General features: G+C 38.5%; 1 protein-coding gene across 3 annotated transcripts in view; it reads right to left on the bottom strand.

The window, feature by feature from the left end:
* HIPK1 (homeodomain interacting protein kinase 1) overlaps window positions 1–20,533 on the bottom strand; it is a 35,290-nt gene extending 14,757 nt beyond the window's left edge. For all 3 annotated transcript variants that reach the window (XM_044672374.1, XM_044672375.1, XM_044672376.1), the window contains exons 1-7: window positions 19,100–20,533; window positions 11,050–11,173; window positions 7,188–7,307; window positions 6,435–6,521; window positions 5,663–5,847; window positions 5,128–5,290; window positions 3,732–3,957 (exon numbers count right to left, since the gene is read on the bottom strand). In XM_044672374.1, coding sequence (XP_044528309.1) covers window positions 3,732–3,957; window positions 5,128–5,290; window positions 5,663–5,847; window positions 6,435–6,521; window positions 7,188–7,307; window positions 11,050–11,173; window positions 19,100–20,208 — 2,014 coding nt within the window. In that variant the 5' untranslated portion in view covers window positions 20,209–20,533. The remainder of the gene's footprint in view (window positions 1–3,731; window positions 3,958–5,127; window positions 5,291–5,662; window positions 5,848–6,434; window positions 6,522–7,187; window positions 7,308–11,049; window positions 11,174–19,099) is intronic.
* Between the last annotated feature and the right edge of the window lie 2,569 nt (window positions 20,534–23,102).

Genomic DNA, 23,102 nt, shown 5'->3' with positions numbered 1-23,102 from the left:
TTATTCTGTAAGTTATATGACTTAATCATTCAATTTTGAACTACGAATAATCCAGTAAATGTTTCTATTCACATCTATATCTTCTCCCAACCATTTTTATCTACTGAAGTAAAACTTTAAACCTACTTTTCAAAATGGCACCATTTTGTGTAAACATGATTTGAATATAAAACAAGAATATAAATGTACTTTACATTTACAAGAATGTAAAGATCCTGCACCTCTCTTCACTAGGTAGCTTGAAAATATCAGCCCCAAAATTCAAGGGTCCAAGACTTAAACTTCATTAAAAATATATGTTTACTTCTATTTTAGAGATTTTACCAGATGCCTTTGACTCACTGCTTTATCAACAGCAGTTGTAGATCTCACAGACATTGCCAGCCTCTCTTGCAGTTAACATGCTGCTATGAAGGAAGGGCAGCAGCTTCCTTGCTTCCCAAGGCCTCAGCAGCAAAACCATTTTAACTAAGGTTTCTAGGAAAAGCCTGTGGCCACATAAAGGGTTCACAGACTTTTCCTGCAAATGAAAATATTTCATCTGGGGAGAAGGGGCAATGGAAAAAAGGTGAAAACACTTTAGAGAGTTTGCTTGCTTTTTTTTTTTTTAGACCCTTAACTTCTGTGTATTGGCTCCTAGGTGGAAGAGTGGTAAGGGTGGGCAATGGGGGTCAAGTGACTTGCCCAGGGTCACACAGCTGGGAAGTGTCTGAGGCCAGATTTGAACCTCGGGCCTCCCGTCTCTAGGCCTGACTCTCAATACACTGAGCTACCCAGCTGCCCCAAGAGTTTGCTTTTTAAGGAGTAGCTTTTAAGCCTTTTAAGAAGAGAAGGAGCATTCAACAAATTGCTAGGAAAAACGTAACTTTACCAATGATCAACCAAAATGATGAATTTAAAATAAGAGAATGTCAGCTTTACCTGTAGCTAATCACCATTTTCTTCAAATATTTTTGGATCCAGAACATGAGCTATTCCAGTCAGAGGACTCCACCAAATGACATTTTCTAAACTATCATCATCTCCCAAACTCCGTTCTAATATCACTATGCTGGCATGAAATTCAGTCCACAAACCTAACAACTTTCTCTGCCTGCAATAAATTGGCCTACCAACACTTTCTGCTTCAGCTGCATCCTAACATGTTAGACTAAAGGGAAAGACGAATCCAAAACTGTCCAAAAAAGAAATAACTAATAAGATGTAAATTAAAATGATCTTTTCAGAAACAACTTTAATGAAGTCCGAGATCAGAATAAAAAGACGTGCCTATCATCTTGCCCCTTGGGTTGCACAACCTCAGCAAACAGCAAAACAAATTTCCAGTTTATATGCCTAAAGCATTTGACTACCTACAAGGCCATATTAATGTATCAGCTTCCTCCAAATTGCTAACACTAGGGAAGTAAAATTTCAGAAAGAAAAATTCACTGAAGAAAGCTCAACTTCAGTTATCACTGCCAAGGTGATAGTCTAAAAGAAAACTGGGGCACTCTGTCACCTCTAACCAAAAGCCATATCCATCTGTTCAATCTCAATTATGGAGAAAACAGAAGCCTAAAAGGTATGGGCTTCTGATCTGACTGAGGTCACTAGAAAGGACCATGATTCTAACTTACCTTGTTTAGAGCTGGCATCTGCATGAAAGTTGCAAGGTGGACACCAATCAAGTGCATTGATTTAAATATTAGAAATCAATATGGAATCACAAGATAAAAATAAGGAAATTTAATAGTACAAAAAGTCAAAATTAAGAAGCTTCAAAAAGACTGCAAACTACCTTCATGTGAATGAATTATTTTCATTGTCTATAGGAGATGGCAAGATTCTGAAACACCCATTTTATACTGCTTTATAAGCTATCAGATTGCTTCTCCATTTTCAGTTTTCTACTTCTCCTTCTATCTAGTTCTAGCCACTCAAAGAATAATTACTGCAGAAGAGAGAGATGAGTCTATCCAGAGCCTAACCCTTCTTACACATGTCCCAAGCTGAAAAATACAGAAGTCTCTGATACAGAACAATTCCTATTCAAGCTCATTCCACACAGCTCAGACATTTCCTAAGACCAAAACAACACTTTTCCCTGAGTCTTCAGAAGTTATTTTTTCTTTCAGCTCCCCTATTGTCCTCAAAAACTCCAACTGAGAAGCAATAGCCACAGCTGTAAAAACTACCCCCAGAAGCATAGTTAAAGAAGTGGAGATGGAAAGGTGGGAGGGCCAAGAAAAGAAGCCATCCAACAAGGTCAGAACAGTTTATTCAAAACCCATTTATTTTCATTATTCATTACAACCCAATATATACATAGGGAATTTTCCTGGTATAAACCTTATAAATCTGGGAAACTGATATAAGGTTAGATTAAATTTGCATTTATAGAAATTCAAATCTGCTCTTCTGCTCTCCCTGAGGCTTCTGGCATACATGGCTATTGCTCTCCTGTCATGCCAGTAATCTGTCTCCTCTAGTCCTTCCTTCCTTTCTATTTCTTCCAACTCTAGCAGAAACCAGACAAACAAAAGAATGACAGTCAATCAACAACTAATATAAAGAGGAAAAAACCATCTTGCTTCTAAAGGGTTAGGAAGCATCCAAAAGTACTTTAAACCCTGGCTTGCTTGCCTTGAAGCTCTAGCACAGGTATTTCTCCTTTGAGGAAATAAGATACTACTCAGAAGCTTTGTTTAAAATAGTATAGCAACTTTTTTTTTTAACCCTAACTTCCTGACTTAGAATCTATACTAAGCATTGGTTCCAAAGCAGAACAACAGTCAAGGCTAGGTGACTGGGGTTAAGTAACTTGCCCAGGTTCACACCATTAGAAAGCGTCCAAGGTCATATTTGAACGAAGTACTCCCATTTCCAATAAGCCTAGTGTTCTATCCACTGAGCCACCTAGCTGCCCCTAATGCAACTTTTTAAAAGACTTTCAGACCCCTAAAGATCTTTTTTCCCTACCTTACAGAAAGAGCCAGATAGGGAAGAGTTAAGAGGCTTTTTTCCCCAAGAAAATACAATCATGGAAGAGGAGGAACAGAGGAAAACCAAAAATGGAAAACCAAAAATGCTTTTTTGAGACACCCTAAGACAAAGCCCCCCACCCCCAGCTGTCTTACTCTTCTGTTAATAATGAAATCAGAAAAACAAAATGATTCACAAGGTAAGAAAATCCTAATGCTTTCTCTTGCTCTTCCTTTGCATTTAGCAAGGATCACAGCTTTGGACATTTTCCTATTGAATATTTTTATTTTGTAATTTAAATATTATAATTAATATTTTATTATAATTTTTTCACCTAAATATGCTTTTCCCTCAACCCAGTTCTTGAACTTTAAAGTGAGGAGGCCAGCAAATGTATATGACACCTACCAACTCTAAACTTCTATTTGGGGTTTGATTTTTATTGTGCTTAGTACTTTTTACAATTTTTGGAAAAGAAATTAAATTTAATATATAAAATTCCATTCATACTCAACTTTTTGAGAATATATTTTCTCTTGATATGTATACTAAAGCCAAAGAATCACAGACCCTGAATATAAGATGTGTATCTGACCAGTAGGAAGGGAGAAGGGAATGAATTTGGTGGCAAGACCTGATCTCAAATTACTTTGCCCATAAGACTCAAAGAATAACAAGCTTCCAAAAGGAATAATTAAAATAAAACAAATACAATTGGACAACATATTGGAGTCCCAATCACATGCAATAAGGTTTTCCCCACATACTCTGGAAAGTAGGTGGACACACGATGAATGTCTGCTGGAATGGATCTGTCTGAGTGCAAATCTGAGTAGTTCCAGGCTGCAAGGAAACACTCTGCTGGGCAACTCCTGCAACAGGTGCTGCAGATGACGGGTACAGAGCAGACTGGTAGTTTAGCAGGGAGACATCCGAATTAGCCAAAGAGAGCGTAGCAGCTGCTGCAGTAGAACTGGACGCTAAAACACTGGCCTAAAAAACAAAGAGACTAGAGTTATACAACAGAGGATGGTGGGAACAGGGGATTAGGGTGGGTGGGGACAACTTTACACACATACATAACATTTGTCCAGCAGCTAAAACAAATTAGAGAGCTATGATTCAGATTGCCTTCAAATAAGCTTAGTCGAAGACAAATTCTCTAAAATGTTAAGTGGCCATTCCCCCTTAAAATATATCCTTTTTTTAAACCCTTACTTTCTATCTTAGTAACACCTCTAAGACAAAAGGGCAAGGAGCTAAGCAAATGAGAGTTCAATGACTTGCTCAGGGTCACACAGCTAGGAAGTGTCTCAGGTCACATTTGAACCCAGGTCATCCCAATTCCAGGACTGGGGTTCAAAATACATACATACCTCTTCTTTGGTTCTCAAACCAATCAAAAGTGGATGTCCCTACTTCATGCCATGTCAAAAGGGGCTGGGGCAGGTAGGTGGGCTCAGTGAATAGAAAGCCAGGTCTAGATATTTCCTAATTATGTGACCCCCTTACCACCTCTTCTGCCCTGAAACTAATACTCAGTATTGTTTCTCGGATAGTAAGGACTTTTATTTTTTTAAAAGAGGGGGCAGGCTGGATTTGAGATGCCATGATGCTCCCCTTTGTTTAAATCCCACTCCCACACTCAAAAATCTCTATGCAAACTTTTATTTTTAAAATGAGTCCAGTTTAAACATTGAACCTAGGTTTTCAAAAGCCCAGATTTACATGATTGTTTTCTTTGAATAACAAATGATTATGAAATTATAAGCTGTTAAAGTTAACTTATAGAAAATACCATTTGATGTGATCAGCCCAAAAACCAAAATTATCATAACAGCCATGAACCTAAGAGGTCCAGGATAACGACTAACAATGGGCAAAAAGTTTAAGAGTTTGGTTCCATTTTTTTAAATCTTTTTGTCAACCAAAGGTTCTCAGAGGTCATGGCTCAGGTCAAAATCTTTTTGAGTAGGTGCTTAATAAAGCACCTTTTGATTCAATCATGGCACCACCATCACGAAGAGTTAATTCCTTACGTCATAACAAAGCTTCATCAATAAAGATTTGGCTACCTACCCCTGCTGCTACATCCGACCACCTTCGTTTCATCCCACTTTGCTTTATATTTCCAAAGTGATTTTATCCAGCTCCTTGGCATACCTGATTGTGCCCGGTATTAAGCTGGTTGCTGAAGGTCATGGTTAGATTTGTGCTTGTGTTAGGGGCAACATGGGTGGTGAATGGGCTCTTGATCTGTTTCACCGTATCATACATGTGACCCCTCCTTTTGCAGATCTCCATATTCTGAAAGCATGACTTAACACTGCAACACAAAATTGAAGAGTCAGGATTCATCCAAAGAAGCAGCATACCATGCAAACACACAATGCCTTGGCATTAATACAAAGAATGTGGTTTTTTATTCTTTTTTTATCTTTGTATGGGTATTAAAGAGCTCGATATACTTTTCAAAAGGCATTTCAGATCTAAAAAACAGGGGAAAAACAACAACTGAACTGTAATCTCATGATTTGTAAATTTAAAAAAATACTCCAACATTCCCAATATATAAAAACTAAAATGGCACTCAAGTGTAGAGTTTTCCTTAAATACCAGACAGGAATGAAGTGGACAATACAAATTTCGACACGCCAAAAACTACAGCTAAAGAATGCCAAAATGATCCCAAACTTACTGATTGCTGTGTGGGAAATCCAAAAGATGAGTCATTGTCACAAATGAGTGGTTGAGGGTTTTTAGTGGAGTAATTCTCTTATCTGCGTCAATCGTCAACATCTTTTTTAACAAATCAATGTACTCTCTTCGATCCGCCTTTTCTGCCAACATATCTGTTCCCTCTAAGTCTGTAGACATATTCACCTTTCCAAAGAAAATTTGCAAATGTTAGGTTCAGTCACTTAAAACAATGATTACAGACATCAGTCATTTGCTTCTTCCCCAAACTATGGACTACCCAACAGGAACGTTGGAAAAATTTCTTTTCAATGGATTTCCCCAAGTATCCAAATGGAAAATTCTCCTTTCCCTGTGTGACCAAAAACCAAATTTGTCAGACAAGAAGCTTTAAATGATTAAAAATGTAAAGTGCTTTTTCACTTTAGACACAAATTTAGACACAAATAAGCTCATATTTATTGTTTTGAAGAATTAGAATAGGGGAAAAAACCTGCTCATAAATACATTTCACAAGATATCTGAGTCCAACTAGAACAGATAATCAGAGATGAGTGAAAAACAAGTATTTCTAAAAATAATAATCTGGCAAGATTTTTGCTCTTTAATCACACACATGAATTCATAGGCAAGTTCCTTTCTACAAGCAATGAGCACTGATCATGCTGCATTAAGTAATATAGTAATTTTTTCTTTAAGTCTTGTCAACAAGTGTCTATATTTATTTAGAAAGGTAACATTTAATGAGATTTATCTGCACTTTCCATACTCACCTGAGCCATGTCATCTAAACAGTTAAATATATACTTCCGGGCTTCTTTTGATTTTATTCCTGTTTCTAATTCATGCTCCTCTGGTGTCTGCAAAATATGATTTGTAGGGGGAATAAACTCTATCTGGATGCAATGTTCACATTTTTTTTTAACAAAAGTCAAAAAGCAAAGAAACAAGTATGGTCACCCTATCAACTTTAGATAGTAAATAAAAATGTGTAATACAGAAGTAAAGAGAAGTGAACTCTAATATTTGGCCATCCTTTCAAGAGCTGGTTTAAAAAAAAAAAAAAAACACAACCCAGTGGCATAACACAGTTCCTGGCAGATGACAACATGCAGTCTTTTAGGGAGGTTGCTTGGATATAATTTGAGACAGCACCAATAGTAGAAACTAGAGGTGCTTGGTGTTGGTGTCCAATAAGCTAAGGAGGGAAAGTGCCAGGGGTTAATCATATTATGAGGAAAGATTCTCTTAAGAGAGGAGTAGGCCCAAGGAAAAAAAAAGGCAGAAATTTATTTTCAGGAAACCCCTAAGGCTTCAATGTTTGGTACTAACAGAAAAATATACTGGGTTTTTGACAAGCAAAATGAACATTCCCTAATAGATGGTTACATAAATTATTCTAGTTCATATATATAAAGTCATTTTTAAAAAGCAGCTCTCAAACATATGTTCATTTTAACTCATTTTAAATTTTTATACTAAAATAGTGAATTCTTAGGATTTAAGAGAAAGGAAAAAAAACAGACCTTTAGTCTCCACAACGGATAACCCAAATTAGGATCTCTGTTGAAAAACCTGCTTGTTTTGGTTCCTGCACTTAGAAGATATTCTGCCGGCAGGCCTTGTGTTTGTGAAATGTAACGAATCTGAAAACATTAAAAAAAAAATCATTCAAAACACTAAGTAGGAAAATGTCAGTTTAAAAAAAAGTATAGCTGAGCTTCACATTAAATTGCTAAATCTTTAGCAAGTTGATAAAAAGAAAAGACATGGTAAACAAATTCTGTTCAATTTTTAAACAATATACAAAAACCAAAACTTAGTGATAAATAAATAAATATATATACATGTATATATATATATATACACACACACACACACCAACCCACACACATGCACCATAATCCTTCTAATTCCCAAAAAACTCAGCATTTCCTTGTTACTACATCTGTTAATTATCTGAAGAGACACGGGACCTAACAATTCTGAACGTAGTCTATTTAACAAGTTTTATGAACTCTTTTTATCCAATGTTTAGAAAATTTGAGGGGGAAAAACCCTCAGTATGAATCCTGAAGGATCCCCTAAGAAGACCTTTCAAGGCTCTCCAGTTAGTTTTGATACATGTAAGAGGATCCACTTTCTCCATGAAATCTCCACTAATAACTCCCAATTCTCACTCATGCAGCTTCCCTTTCTCTGAATTGCTCTCATCTGTACCTCTCAATTGAATACTTGTTTATACATTGTCTTATATTGATGGCTAATTGTTCCTATAGCAAGAGGATCAATATTTAAAAAAGAGAGAGAGAGAGAACTAAGAAATCAGTCCAAACACTATCTCCTCCATCAGCATTTTACAGATGGGGAAATGCATCTTGGAGAGATGAAAGGATTGACCCAGGTGACTTCCCACAATTGCTAAGTGACAGAACTGAGATTCAAAACTGTGTCTCAGAATCTCACAATTCAGGTTTTTCCCACTTCACCAAAGCTACATGTACCCCTACCACAAGTTGTGAAAACCTTTGGGAGAGAAATCATGTCTTTCCTTCTTTATTTTTCTCCCTCTCTCTGGCAGAATGATGCTAAGCACAAAGATGATAAATACTTGACTGGTTTACATGTAAATTATAAATTGTGTTTCATCTCCGAAGTAGCAATGTACTACTCTCTTCTAAAAGAATTGTTCTGTGGGCAATTAGGTGGCTCAATAGATAACTCCCAAATGACTAGCCCTTAACTCTTCTGCCTCAGAACCAATACAGAGAATCAATTCTAAGACAGAAGGTATGGGTTGCGGGGGGGGGGGGGAGGAAACAACTGTTCTGCCTCCAACAATATTATTAGTGTAAATATATTTGAAAAAATTAATAAAAATTATGAACACAAAAGCAGTAAAATCAAACCAACTTTTCACATTAGTAGTACATTCTTCAAAATCTGAAATATTATTTAACTTTGAAAGGTAAAAAACATAATTAGCAAAGAAGAGAGAATAAAAAAGTACCAGTTCAAGTAAAAATTGGTTCCATTCTCCCCCTACCCCTACTCCATACTCCAAGAGACATGGAAAAAGATTTCTGTCTTCCTGTGGACAGAGGGCTTGACTTGGAGTTAGGAGAACCTGGGTTCAAATACAGACTGAGAGACTTAGTGGTGATACAACCCTGGGCAAGTTCCTTAACCTTTTGGGGATTCAATTTCTTCATCTATAAAATGGGGTTAACAATAGTATCTAGCCCCACAGAATTCTTGAGGTCCAAGTCAAGCCAACAAGCATTTATTAGGTACCTACTATGTGCCAGATACTAGGTGCTAAGCGCTGGCAGTAAAAAGGCAAAATGATCATCCCAGTTTTCAAGGCTCTGGCAGTCTGACAGGGGGAAGACAACATGCAAATTGGCTGTGTGCAAAATATATCCAAAAGCATAAACTGGAGGCACTCTCTGAGTGCTCAGATGCTAAGGTTAAGGAAAAGCTCCGTGTAGAAGATTGAACTTTAGTTGAGGCTTGAAGGAAGCCATGGAAGCCAGGAGGCAGAGATGCTGGGGATAAAGCTCTAGGCATATTGGTTGGGCAGTGGAAATGCCCAGAGACTGAATGTCATCAAATAAGATCAAATATGTAAAGCTCTACATAAAATGTCAGCTGTGATCATTATTCAGGACTGTTTTGTACATGCAGGGAAAAATACAAATAGCAAAACTCCAAAATTTAAATAGCTTTGTGATAAAAACCTAGGAAACCACCAGCTTGCTCTTCATAACTAACATGATTACACTTGCATACAGCTGCAGATGATAACACCAAGAAACACTTGATGTTAACAACAGCAACCATGTTCCTGCATGATCATACATGGGTCAGATGACATGCTGGCTCTAATGCTTCCCTATAACTGCAACATCATCATTACTGAACCGTGAAAAATCCACCTTCCTGGATCCACTACCTCCTGTCCAACCCACTCCACACCCAAACTCTGATAAGATTCTCAGAACTATCAGATCATTTTTTTTCATAAACAATGAAAACGCCTATCTACGTCTTCAGTTTATTCTTTGTTTATAAGGCTCCACTCCCTAGGAAAAGGTACGATAGCAATCTTTCACTGGAAAAGAGAAGGCTGGTCACTTCAGAGGTGACTGGCTAATGGGCTGATTAAACAGTTCAGTTAAACAGTGGCCAGTCTCCTCAGTGCAAAACACCACTGCTCCTGGATTAACTCTCACAAGGTGGAGTGAATGGAATTACACAGATTTCAGTGCAAAATATGAACAATTAGAATACAAGAAAGCTATACTTCACTTATAGCCCTTGGCCAAAAGTCAACTTCTGGAAACTGGTAAATATCATCTTTCCTCCAGTACCCAACAATATCACAGGCCTCATATGAACAGGAAATAAAATATGAGGTCGCCTTTTTTCTTTTAATGGCTCTGTACCACAGAACAGGGGGGATGGGAGGTGGGAAGAGGCTGGTGGTGGCCAGGAGCAACGGGAAAAGGGTCAAGAAGCAATCATGTGAGAGTTGATTTCTAGGTCCCAGGGTCTCTACACCACCCTCCTCCCAAATTTTTCAAACTCCAGGGCAACTTTCATAGTGTTTAACAACATAGGAAACTGGAGGACAGCTCTTCCACTATAGCCAATTTCTCTCAACCATCAGAATGAATCACACTCTTAATATGTTAGCCCAGTAAAAAAGGAGGGGAGGGAAGGGGGGATTTTTAAGATTATCTAGTCCAGACTTCCCCTTTCACAGACATAAAAAACTGAGGTATAATTTCCATTTGAGGTTATTTCCTTCATAAATTCTATTCCACAGTGTCACTGTAAACACCCATCTTTGGGGAGCTGACATTTCAGTTGGAAAAGAATATTTTAATCTAGTACATTACCTCTAAGTAAGAGGTAACAGTTTTCACAAAGTTCAGGTTAATTTCAAACATTCCTGAAAAGCTCATGAAATTCCATAATGAAAAATTTAATTTCTCATCCTTATCTTTCTTTTGTGTCTTAATTTGTAAGAAAAAAGTTACCTGACACTAAGCCTCTGCAGCTATGTGTCCATGACTAATCATCCCAAAGGGAGAGAAAAGTAGATGCTATTGTAAAACACAATATCACAGGACTGCCTCCTCCAGAGTTTTTTGGAAACACCAGACATCAAAAATCACCATGAAAAGCCCTGAATCATTATAGTCTTAAGGAACAAATGTTGGAGAGAAAGCATTAAAACATGCCACTACTCTTTTTTTCTAAGATCTATAAATTTACAACACTGGGATTGGACTTTCACCAGAACTGCTTTTCCCCTTAATATCTAACCACTCCACTAGAAATAACTTGTTTGACCTGTTCCCACCCAAATACAATTCTTACCTGATCGTATTCTGAAGCACCAGGATACAGAGGCCACCCCAGGAACAGCTCAGCTATTACACAGCCCAAGGACCACATATCAATAGCCTCACAAAATGGCAGTCCAAGAATGATTTCAGGAGCTCTACAAAACAAAAATATCAGACCAAAAGATGGATTATGAGTAAGTAAGCACATTAAAATGTCAAGTGAGTCCTGCTTTTGCCCAGAAAATGAAGCATATTTTGTTAATGAAATTCAAAATATTCTTTGATTTACACACCAAAGGATTCTGTGCCTTTCTCCTCTTATGAAGGTATTCAGTGAATAAATTGGTTCTCTTTGCTTCATTACCAACATGAAGCTAAGTCAAAAGCAGAAGAATTTATCACAGCCATAAGCAGAAAGCTGGAAGCTATTGAATCCAAACTCCTCATTTTACAGATGAGGAAACTAAGGTACAAAAAGACTAACATGATTTGTCCAAGGTCATAGAGCTAGTATGCTTCTAGGGATGAATACGGATCCTCCTACATTACATTGCTTCTTTTATAAATCTACAACTTCTGGAATGTGAATAATATTTTAAAGGGAACCCTGAAGTGAGTGCCCGGAAAAAGAGCATAATCAAGAAATAAGTTCTGGAAGTAAATGAGCTTAAGAGTTCTATGGAGTAATGTTTTATATATATATTATAAATATATATATGTGGATTTCAAAAATTCTAGAAAAAAGTTCCTTACACACATGGCTAATATGGAAATATGTTTTGCAAGACTGCACTTGTATAATCTCTATCTAGCCTGCCAACCCTGAGAAAAGGTAGGGAAAGGAATAAGGGAGAAAATGTGGAAATCAAAATTTTTTTAAATAAAAGTTTAAAATTGTTTTGACATGTAATTTGAAAAAATATATTAAAATTTCCCCCGCTCCCCCCCAAAAAAATAGGAGAGAAAAAAGTGTCTTGCATTCAGTAGACTTTTAAATATAATGTGTCTATTGATTTCTCAGTATCTATATAACTGAACTGAGTACAGAATGATACAGAATTTCTTGACCAATTCTGCCTAATATCACCAAAACAAAATTAAAGGAATATATAAACTTTCTTAGACAGAGAAGAAGAAATAAAGGAGAGTTCCAACCCTTCTCCTCCAATGTCTTTCTTTTAACCTATTATTGCATGTCTACTCACAGGCTAACTGTACTTTAAGAAGATCCAAGGAAATCAGGACTTGACTACAATTTTTCTACATTCTATATTAGCTTCAGTGTCAAGTGCTAGGAAATTCAGAAAGTTCCTTATGGGCTGGTTTTTTCTTGCTTTTATCCTAACTTAATGCACCACGGAAGACACTATGAATACCGGTTTTCAGCAAGAGCCTGCCCCTACCCCTTTTTAAAAGGTCATTCAGAAAAATTCATGACAATTGGGAATTTCTACCTCTCATCCCTTTAAAAAAAAATGTAGGAAGAATCAACCCTTTTCAAAGGGTATCCCTCAGCTTTCACATTAGGAAAAGGTCTCTTTGGGGGCACGTGGGTGGGGTTCAGTGGACTGAGAGCCAGGCCTAGAGATTGGAGGTCCTAGGTTCAAATCTGACCTGAGACACTTCCTAGCTGTGTGACCCTGGACAAGTCACTTAACTCCTATTGCCTAGCCCTTACACCACTCATCTGCCTTGGAACCAATACATAGTTTTGATCATAACGTGGAAGGTAAGGGTTTTAAAAAAAAAAAAAAGGTCTCTTTGCTTTCACTTTCCAAAGATCTGAGTTCATGTTTTATGTTAACAAAATAAACTCCCTGGGACATAGCAGAAAGCCAGACCCTACAATATGTGTCCTATTGTGTTCTCTATCGATCCTTTTGCAGGAGAAATAAAGCAGTCACCTGTCATAAAAGTAAAACAAGACAGCATGGAGAAAGCCCAGAAGGAAAAGCCCTTCATCTGAGATATATTGGAAAAGAAAGAAAGGCACTAAGGACTAGCTAAAGTTAGGAATGAGTCTGGGTGGCTGAAGAGGGAAGTGATACAAAAAGGACCAGCCTTCCATAACAAGCTCCAGATATCCTCAGATTACATTGGGCCATCTGCAAAGTCTCAATTTCCTTTCATTTCAAATTCTTTTAAAGCAATAATCTCAATTAAATCCCTATACTATATCTGAGGAAACAGGATCTTATATTCAGTTAAGAAGTTACAATCCCAGAAATCCTAACGTACAACTTAAGCAATTTAATAAAAAGTTATAATACATCTTGTCCCAAGGATTTCCTCTATTTGTTCCGAGTATAGATCTTTCCAGGAAGGAAACTTTCCTATTACCCAGCAGTAGCTAGACTTCAAAAAAAGTTCATTTTCATTATTAGTCTCGGAAGAGATCACAATTTTAAAAGAGGATTTCCCAAATAAAAGCCCCAGGAAAGAGAGAATTCAAATATATCCCCCTCCTCACAGCAGAGAGGTGGAGGCTCCTAGGGAAGCCTACACTAAATAATGGAAAATGCCATCTTCTGGCATAAGATGCTTGGCTTTAATTGTTTTTATTTGTCACAAGAAAGGTTTTGTCTTTTTCCCATAATTGGAAAAACCAATGGCACCAGTAAAATGAATTTAAAGGATTTTACTGAGAGGTCTAAATTTAAAAAAAACTAACAGGGGCAGCTGGGTAGCTCAGTGGATTGAGAGCCAGGCCTAGAGACAGGAGGTCCTAGGTTCAAATTTGGCCTCAGACACTTCCCAGCTGTGTGACCTCTGGGCAAGTCACTTGACCCCCATTGCCTACCCTTACCAATCTTCCACCTATAAGTCAATACACAGAAGTTAAGGGGTTAAAATTAAAAAAAATAATAACAACATTTTAAGTTCAGAAAGCACCTTCCTCATGATGATCTCATGAAGTAAGTAGTACAAGTACTGTCTCTTATTTTACAAATGAGCAGACTGAGAAGGGGAGGTTAATTTGCCAGGAGTGGTTGCAATACAGCTTGGGAGCTTCAGATCAGGTAATCTTTCTACTACAATCACAATGTCCCACCCATTTCTCAAGTACTTTAGGGCTTATAAATCATACATAATCTCATTTGACCCTTGTGCACAAATAATCCAAGTATCATCATCATCATTTTACAGATAAAGAAACTGAAGATGGGAGGTTAAGTACCCAAGAACACCTAGCTAGCAAGTCAGATCGAGCCCCTTAATTAATTCCCAATGCCACACTCTTAAGAAAACACCACACTACACTGCTGCCCCTCCCTGAATGTCATAGTCCTTGAGAAAGAAGGCTTCAAGCATTTTATTAGTGAGTTACTGGTTCTAAACAGATCAGCAAACAAGTTGAAAGCTCACAGCCAGCTCCTAACTTTCAACATTTAGTGTGACTTGTTGCTACCTCTTGCAGGTCTATTTGACTTGGATGGTGGAATTTTTAATCAAAGAAGCAACCTTCAAAAACTCAAATACTTGAATTATGGGCAACAACCCAGGTCCGGGCACCATTCCTGTTGCAGGTGGTTGTAACCACACAGTGGAATTTCAATTTAATAAAATGCCAATGGCATGTGTTTTTCCAACACAAAGGTGATAGGAGCTCTCTAATCAACCAGAGAGCTAACGTGTACAGAAACAACATAAAAGCACTGCAGAGACAAAGGATGTCATAAAATGTCAACTTTCATCTAGCAGAACCATCATTTTCAAGCTGAGGGCAGTGCTAAAACCAGCTGGGAGATAGAGCTCAAATATGGCTAAAATTTGCCAAAGCCAAGATTTGGGCTTAGAACACTGCCAGTCATCCAAAGAGGAGGGGCTAATGAATTCTGCCATTCTAGCCATATAAGGGAGGCAGGTTAAATCCCCAAAGGATAGAGTTACGGGAAGTGGCCTGGCCATCCAATGAATGATTCATTTATGGTACAGGTAATAAACATACTTTTTATGTTTCTCAAGCTCAAAGCTTTAGTTAATGAAGAAAAATAACTCTCTCTTCCCCCTTCCAATAAGAATGAAAACAAATATTAGCTAGAGAAAACATAACTTCCCCACATTAGCTTCCTTCTGTTTCTGGGGCAGCAAAAGCAGCTGGAAAAATCTATAGATGTTCCCTCCAAACAACAGCCCCATGTGTAAAATAATCAAAGGCAATAACAAGAGAAAGCACAAGATAGCTCAAAAAAGTGAGATGTGCTCAGATCACTGTATCTTTCTCCTTATATTTCCTTGCCCAGAAATGTTCAACTCACATATATACAAAAAACAATGCCCTTTTCATAGAAAACAATCCTAGAAGAATTCATTAGGAATAGGAATGTAAATAAAAATCCACCCCTGATTATATTTCAGAAAAATTTTTTCCATTATATTATCTTCCCTCACTAAACCCACCCCGTATACCCTCTGAATCTCTCAAAAACCTACATACACAATGACACCTGGGAAGTGTCACTTGCCAGGTGTTCACTGCTTCAACTGAAGCAGAAAATATGACAAATGTTTGAGGCCCCACTTTGGTGGAAAAATGGTTTTAACTGCTGTCCATGAAAGGAAATCTCTGGGTCTGGGTAGGTCTTAATTTTTTGCACCTCTGAAGATACAACCCACTTTGGACAGAACACCAAAAAGGCTCTTACTGAAGTCAACAGTGGGAACAGTACTCTCTCCCTTGTGATTTCTCAACTTCAAACTTACTTTAAATTGAAAAATTCCCTGAAGCAGTAAAACTTATTTTCACTGAGGCCCAGACAGCTAGCTGAGTTTGGAAAGCCCTCACAACAGGACCATTTAGTACAAATCATCCTTTTCACTACTCATCGTTTTCCCAGATCAGAGATGTTACATCAAATCTAACTTTCTACAGTCACGGTTCGGATGTATAGTTTCATTGTAACTAGCTGAAGATTTTTTAGTTGTTTTTTCTTTAAATGATAAAACGGTAGGGAAGTACCCTTTCCTAACTAGATCCTGTCCTTCTATTTCATATCAAATAATAGAATCTCAGCTGGAAATAGGGGCCAGCTGGTCTGTCGAAGAACAGAAAAAAACCACCTGCCTGGAAACTGGTGATGCTAGCTATACAAGGGTTCATATATTAGAGCAAAACCTTTGTCCCCTAAGAACTCAAGACTCAAAGACAACAATTTGTCTGAAGCAAATCCCCATTCATGAAGGGCCAAGCACTAAGCTCACTGATTTTAGTTATATCCACTGTCTGAGCAGTGTTATCTATTGGAAAAAAATTGGGAAAAAATGCAATTGCTGTTAATATTTTGGTATGTAGTTTCATGATGAGATGTTTTATAATTAAGGAAATAAAATAGTTTTGAAGCCTCAGTAACCAGAAAGATTTCCCTATTTCCTGAAAGGGGCAAATGTTTGATATATTCTCCCTCTCAACCCCACCCTCAAAAAGGGAAAGCAGCATTAAAGAAGCTTAAGCCCTCTCCTGTGGATAAAAAAAGCCAGTGATATAAAGCTAGAAAACCTCAGCCCAGAGAGGAGGAACACAGATAATGACAAAGTCACAAAGTCCTGAATCATAAACTTCAAAAATGGCACAGAATGTGCCTCTGGTTCTAGGTGAGCCCCTTGCTTAGCTTGGATTAAGATTTCATAGCTATAGTTGAAGGGCCAAGTGTAGGGGGTAGTTAAAGAGCATCGTTGAATCCACCAGAGGATGGATTCAAAGTAATTGAAAATTCTATGCCCTTTTCTGGAAAAAGGAAATCAATAAATCCAACTTCATTACTTCAGGGTAGACTGAGGATCAAAATTGCTCAAGTGGCAACTCCAAATGAAAGGGCAAGAGATTACAGTTATCAACTCTTTAGAGAGCCACTTAAATTCTAGCTAACACATTAAAACCAGACCTAGTCTCCCTTCATGGCCTCTTCCTGTGAAATGAAAATCCATCAAAACCTTTTCCATAAGTAATCCTATATATACTCTCTGATTGAAATTTCCCCAACTTCTTTATCTCTGAAATTATTAGCAATTGCTAACAAAAGCAAAATTCTAAAAGTGTCTATACTGGGGCAAAGAGTTCCATTAAAGGAACAGCTGCAGGCCTAGAGACAGGAGGTCCTAGGTTCAAACCCAGCCTCAGCCACTTCCCAGCTGTGTGACCCTGGGCAAGTCACTTGACCCCCATTGCCCACCCTTACCAGTCTTCCACCTATGAGACAATACACCAAAGTACAAGGGTTTAAAAAAAAAAAAAAAAAAAGGAACAGCTGCTCAACATGGAAGAAATGGTTGGGATGGGGACACAGAAAGGATAAAAGGTTGAGAGAAGGAAAGAAAAGCTAGAAAGCACTCACTCCTTTACTATGGAATATTTTTCCCTTCACTGGTAGGCTAGACAGTTAGTCCTTCAAAATACATATAATCTATGATGGGAGAACAGCTAAAGAAAATTAAGTCAAGTAAATTTTGTCCATAACTGTTGTGTGACTGGGTAAAGCATTATTTTTTCAAGTAAATAAGGATCGGAACTTGAAAAGTTAAGAGGTAGGCTGCGTAGGGCAGCAGGTGACCAAAACACAAAAGTTCTCATAATTCCTTTCCCCACTTCATCTTAGAGTTAATAAAATAGGAAAGTGGGGTGGGGGGAGAGGGGGCACCAAAGGGAGAAAGATCTGAGAGTAATATGCAAATAATACTGGTGTGTGTCTATTATCTAGGAAATAAAAGCCCTTTAGTTAAAGTTTTTCTCAGTCTTCAATTCTATGTTTCTAGAGTAGTGGTAATAATAACCAAGTCTGTGAAAGATAAAGTTGTCTTTCAAAAACTATGGTATTAATTATTAATTAGGATAACGATGATTAAAGTATCAGTCTTGGGGGGAGTTAGCTGGGTAGCTCAGTGGATGGAGAACTAGGCCTAGAGACAGGAGGTCCTGGGTTCAAATCTGGCCTCAAACACTTCCTAGCTATGTGACCCTGGGCAAGTCACCTAACCCCCATTGCCTAGCCCTTACCACTCTTCTGCCTTGGAACTAATACATTGTACATGAAAGGTAATACATTAAAAAAAAAAGTACATAAAAAACTTTTAAATTAAATTAAAATAAAATAGTTTTAAAATAAAAAATAAAGTATCAGTCTTTGAATATAAATGAAAAAACATGTGACACTGAGGAGGTTAAGGGCCAAGCCAGTCAAAATCTTTTGGCTATGACTAAAAGGAAAACAAAAAGAATAACATGAACTAGATGACCTAGAGTCAACCCTTCTAAACCTTTGATCTTATGATCCTGGGGAAGAAAAGGGAAAGATAGCCTGAAATGTGATTCAGAGATAATGGCTACTAGGGATGTAGCTGGTGGAGGTTCTTTTTCTCTAAGATACTTATTATTGACAGTTAAAAGGCTTAGAGAAGCAGCTGTATGTAATCATAAGCTTATAAGTAAATAAGTAGAGCCTTCTTTGCACTAACCACCTACCAGCAGCTAGGTAGTACAGTGGATACAGTGCCAGGCCTAGAGCCATATTTACTAGCTATGCAACCCTGGGCAAGCCACCTAACCCTGTCTGCCTCAGTTCCTCATCTCTAAAATGAGCTAGAGAAGGAAATGGCAAACCACTCTAGTATCTATTATCTAGTAAAAATAAAAAAATAAAAAAAAATTTATAAAAAGGGAAAAAAAATGGGGGGGGGGGGGTAGAAGGGGACATAGTTAAGTAGTTCAGTAGATACAGCACCAGGCCTGGAGACAGGAGGTCCCAGGTTTCCAAATTTGACTTCCTAGCCGTGTGACCCTGGGCAAGTCACTTGACCCCCGTTGCCTACCCTTACCACTCTTCGGCCTTGGAGCCAATACACAGTACTGATTCTAAGGTGGAAGGTGAGGGTTTTAAAAATAAGAATTTTTTTTTAAATTGGCTGCAACAGAATGTTATAGAGAAGGCTCAATGAGCCCTAAACAAGGCAAATGTAGAAACAAGTTTCTATATAGCGCATACCTCCATCTTTGTGAGGTCCTACCTATGCCCATGGGCCCATCTAGGGGGCACTGATGGACATGACTCTATTGGGGTTAAGAACAGCTCTCTAATGCGGACACTTGCCTGTAGTACCGTGACTGTAAGTAAGTGGAGCACACAGCTTTGGATACATGACTGGCGGAACCAAAGTCGATGACTTTCACCCGGTATGGCTGGCGCACAGGGTCCACTAGCATGATGTTTTCTGGCTTGAGGTCGGCGTGAATCAAGCCGAGACTCTTGAGCTTCATCAGGGCAGTGGCCACCTGCTGCAGGATAGGCCGGATGTACTTCAGCGGCAATGGGCTGAACTTGTTCTGCTTTAGGAAATCATATAAGTTCTGCTCCAGCATCTCAAACACGAGGCAGGTATGATTCTTGTGCTGGAAGCACTCATAAGAGCGGACAAAATTGTACTCATCAGCATTCTCACTACTCAGACGGGAGAGGATGCTCACTTCGATCTGACCCTGACGGGCATAAGAAGGGTGATTTTTCAAGATCTTAATTGCCACTATTTCCTTGGTACTCCGCTTCCAGCACTTGGCCACTTGCCCAAATGTCCCCCGGCCCAAGAATTCTAGGACCTCGTAGCTGTTGGTCATAGAGCAAAGGATTTCATGCTGGACCAGCTGGTAATCACCTTCTCCGCTGGAACTGCTGTTTTTGGTGGTCACGGTGGTGGTCGTGGCAGCAGCACCCACCACGGTCCTGTTCTGCAGCATGAGAGGGGGATGTTCTTCTATGATCTGCACACTACCGTTGCTGTCCACCTCCTCACTTTTTCTTTTCAATCCACATTTTTGATAGGGCTCCAGCAAAGAAACGTTGCCTCTGTGAGTGAGGGTCTGGCTGTTCTGGAAGGATGTTGTGGCGGCGCCGCCTGTGCTGTCAGCGGCCGTCACCACAATGTGCTCCACCGTGGGAGCTGGCAGGAGAAGGCTCTGGTCGTAAGAAGGGAGGTTGAAACTTGTCACTTGGTGAGAGGAGCTGGCTTGCCCTTGTGTGGCTGAAAGGGTCTTGCTGTGGGTATAATACTTTTCGTTGCTGCTTGGTCCTGAAACATCCCAGCCAGAAGGCTCTGTCTTCAGTTTCTTTGCACTGCAGAAGGCACTCGACAAGACTGACGGGGGGGAGAACACCTGCAGCTGTGATGCCATACCTAAGGAGACAGCCAAGAGACAGAAAGCCATTAGCAAAGTTTGCAAACTTTTTCCTTTCAGAAAAATCTAAAAGTACACCTCTTTCTGATCTGGTTTTTAAGTATTTCTTTTTTTTTTTCTAAATAAAATGTTATTGACATTTTTTTGTTTCTACATCACACATATTTCTCTTAATTCCCAAAATAAATCTCTCCCCTCCTCAAGCCAGCCCTAAAAGATGAGCAGAACTACCCAACATACCAGAAAAGCCGGGACATTATAGTTTCACAGCTATGCTACAAAGAGGTGGGAAGAGATGCCTTCTCCTGCCTTTTCTTTGGGACTAAGCTTGGTTAGAACATATATCTCATCAAAATATTTTTCCTACCATAGAAGGACAAAGCTTTTCACCTAACTAGATGTTTGATAATTGGATAATTGTTTCTAAGCCATAGAGTATACTCAAGGTTGCTTGCTCTTGCACTCTTGGGCGCTCTCTCTCTCTCCCTCTCTCACACAAACACAATGCTAAAGCAAATATTTCTGAATGAGCACGTTATTCTGATTCATGCTTGTATCTCATCCCCTCTTCGCCAGTTGGTAAGCTCTGAGGATAGAAACTTTAAGCTCTGTCTTTCTCAAGTACCTAGCTTTGTCCTCTACATAGTAAGCATTTAATAAATATTTACAGAATGGATAAATGGCATATGTGTCAAATCTCGAAAGCTGAAGTAACAAAGGAGATGCAAATAGCTGTATAAGGAGATTACTAATAAGAGATTGGACTAAATTACTTCTAGAGTAATCTTACAAGGGACATCTCAGAAATAGGTCTATAATAACTGTTGGTGCAGCCTAAACCCAGACTAAAATATAATTGGAAAATATTTAACAAAATAAATAAAAATACAAAATAACTTTTGATAATGTTGATCTGTAGTTTTCTAAGTCAAGATGCAGCCCTGTAGGGATTCTTAAGTATGTTTAGTGACCTTTTTTTGAATTTGTCAACACTGTCTATACATTCTCATTCACAAAATGTTTTCTTGATTTATCTAATCTATTCCCCTTGTAAATCAATACAAATGACAACTAAAAGCATAGATCTGACCATGTCATTCCTCTGATCAAAAAGTTTGGGGAAAGGGGCAGGTAGACGGATTGAGGGCCAAGTCTAGAGATAGGAGATGCTAGATTCAAATCTGGCCTCAGACATTTACTGGCTGTGACTCTGGGCAAGTCACTTAACACCCAATGCCTAGCCCTTTACTTCTCTTCTGCCTTGGAACCAATACACAGTATTGATTCTAAGATGGAAGGGGTAAGGGTTTAAAAAAAAAAAAAAAAAGGAAGAAGCTTCAGGGGCCTCCCCATTGTCTTTAAAATAATATCCAAATTTGGCATTTCAAACCCTTTGAATATAGCTCCAACCTATCTCTTCAGATTGACTGCACTTCACACACACACACACTCTAAGGACTCTATGCTCTAGCCAAACTGGTCTGGTTTCTGTTGACCTGAACCCACCTTCTGAGTCTGTGCCCTTGAAAGATACTCTCCCCTCCATCTCTCCACCTCTTGAAGCCCCTATTTAAGTCCTATCTCCTGCAAAAGGCCTCTCCCAATTCTCCTAGTAAAGCAGCTGGATAGTGTTGGCCCTGGAGTCAGGAAGACTCTTCTTCCTGAGTTGAAATCTGGCCTCAGACACTTCCTAACTAGGTGATCCTAGGAAAGTAGCTTTTTAAATTTAAGAAATCATCTAAGTTCATCCTGTAAGTTGTGCTCCAGCAACTCAAACAAGAAGCTGATGTGATTCTTATGCTGGAAGGACACAGGAGATTTGGAGTAAAATTGTACCCTATTTCTCTCAGTTTCCTCATTTGTAAATCAAGCTGAAGAAAGTGGCAAATCACTCCAGTACCTTTACCAAGAAAACCCAAAGTGTGAAGACTCAGACATGACTGAAACAAATGTACAATCACCACAAATTCAGTAATTACTGCTCTGACAAGCCACTATGTGTATACTTTCCATATGGCCTGTTTATTTGTATTTGTGAATCCAGTGAATCTCTTTAGTAGAATGCATGCTAACTGAGGGCAGTAATTTCACTTTGTATTTGTATCCTCAGAGCGTGGCACATAGAGGCTTAATAAACTGAGACTCCAGGCCACACAGACATTACTCTGCCATGACAACACCCTCACACCCTCCTTTTTCTGCTTCTGTTTAAATACACACATTCCCAGGAAGTCCTGGAACACTTTCCTAAGTGAAACTAGCACCCAGGGAAAGAAGTGTAAGCAAAGTACTTTGGGGGATGGGAGGGGGAACCTGATAATATGCAAAATGATCAACTGTCCTTGAACTGTAGCGACACTTCTGACTACTTGGAACATCCAAGATGCAGACTTTGATCAGAAAGTCTGAATACTTGGGAGGCTAGTAGACTCTCAATAAGCATTTCTAAAATTCAGTTTACCAAGGAAAACTTTGTAAAGGTCTAAGGTTTAGAGAATAGTCTTCATTTCAACATATGTAATACATTTACTAGTCACAGAACAACCAGAAAGGAAGGCAACATGACAAAGGATGTTACAGAACATCAGAAAGCAATTGTGTGCATTTCTTTTGGCCTGAATACAACAGAAAACCATCTGGATTTAAGCCTAAGCTGCAAGAATGATGAACAACTCTCAGCTTTCAGTTTCTAAAACTATTGGTATTTTTTTAACTTACCAAAAAAAGGAAAGGTTTACATAATTCACAGGACATGCCTATAACTGAACAAATTATGCAGTATTCTATGTAAAGGCAATCCAGGTTGACCAAATCATTACTTTGACTAAGAGTACAAAAGTTAAATTCACTGTAATGTTTTCCCGCTATTTATAACTTACAAATCTTATTTCATGCCCATCAGTAAAGCCAAATAAAGCATATGC

The sequence above is a fragment of the Gracilinanus agilis genome, chromosome 4, assembly GCF_016433145.1.
Source record: "Gracilinanus agilis isolate LMUSP501 chromosome 4, AgileGrace, whole genome shotgun sequence".
Taxonomy (NCBI): Eukaryota; Metazoa; Chordata; class Mammalia; order Didelphimorphia; family Didelphidae; genus Gracilinanus; species Gracilinanus agilis.
Note: the sequence above shows the minus strand (reverse complement) of the source record. Positions and strands in the feature narration are given on the sequence as shown.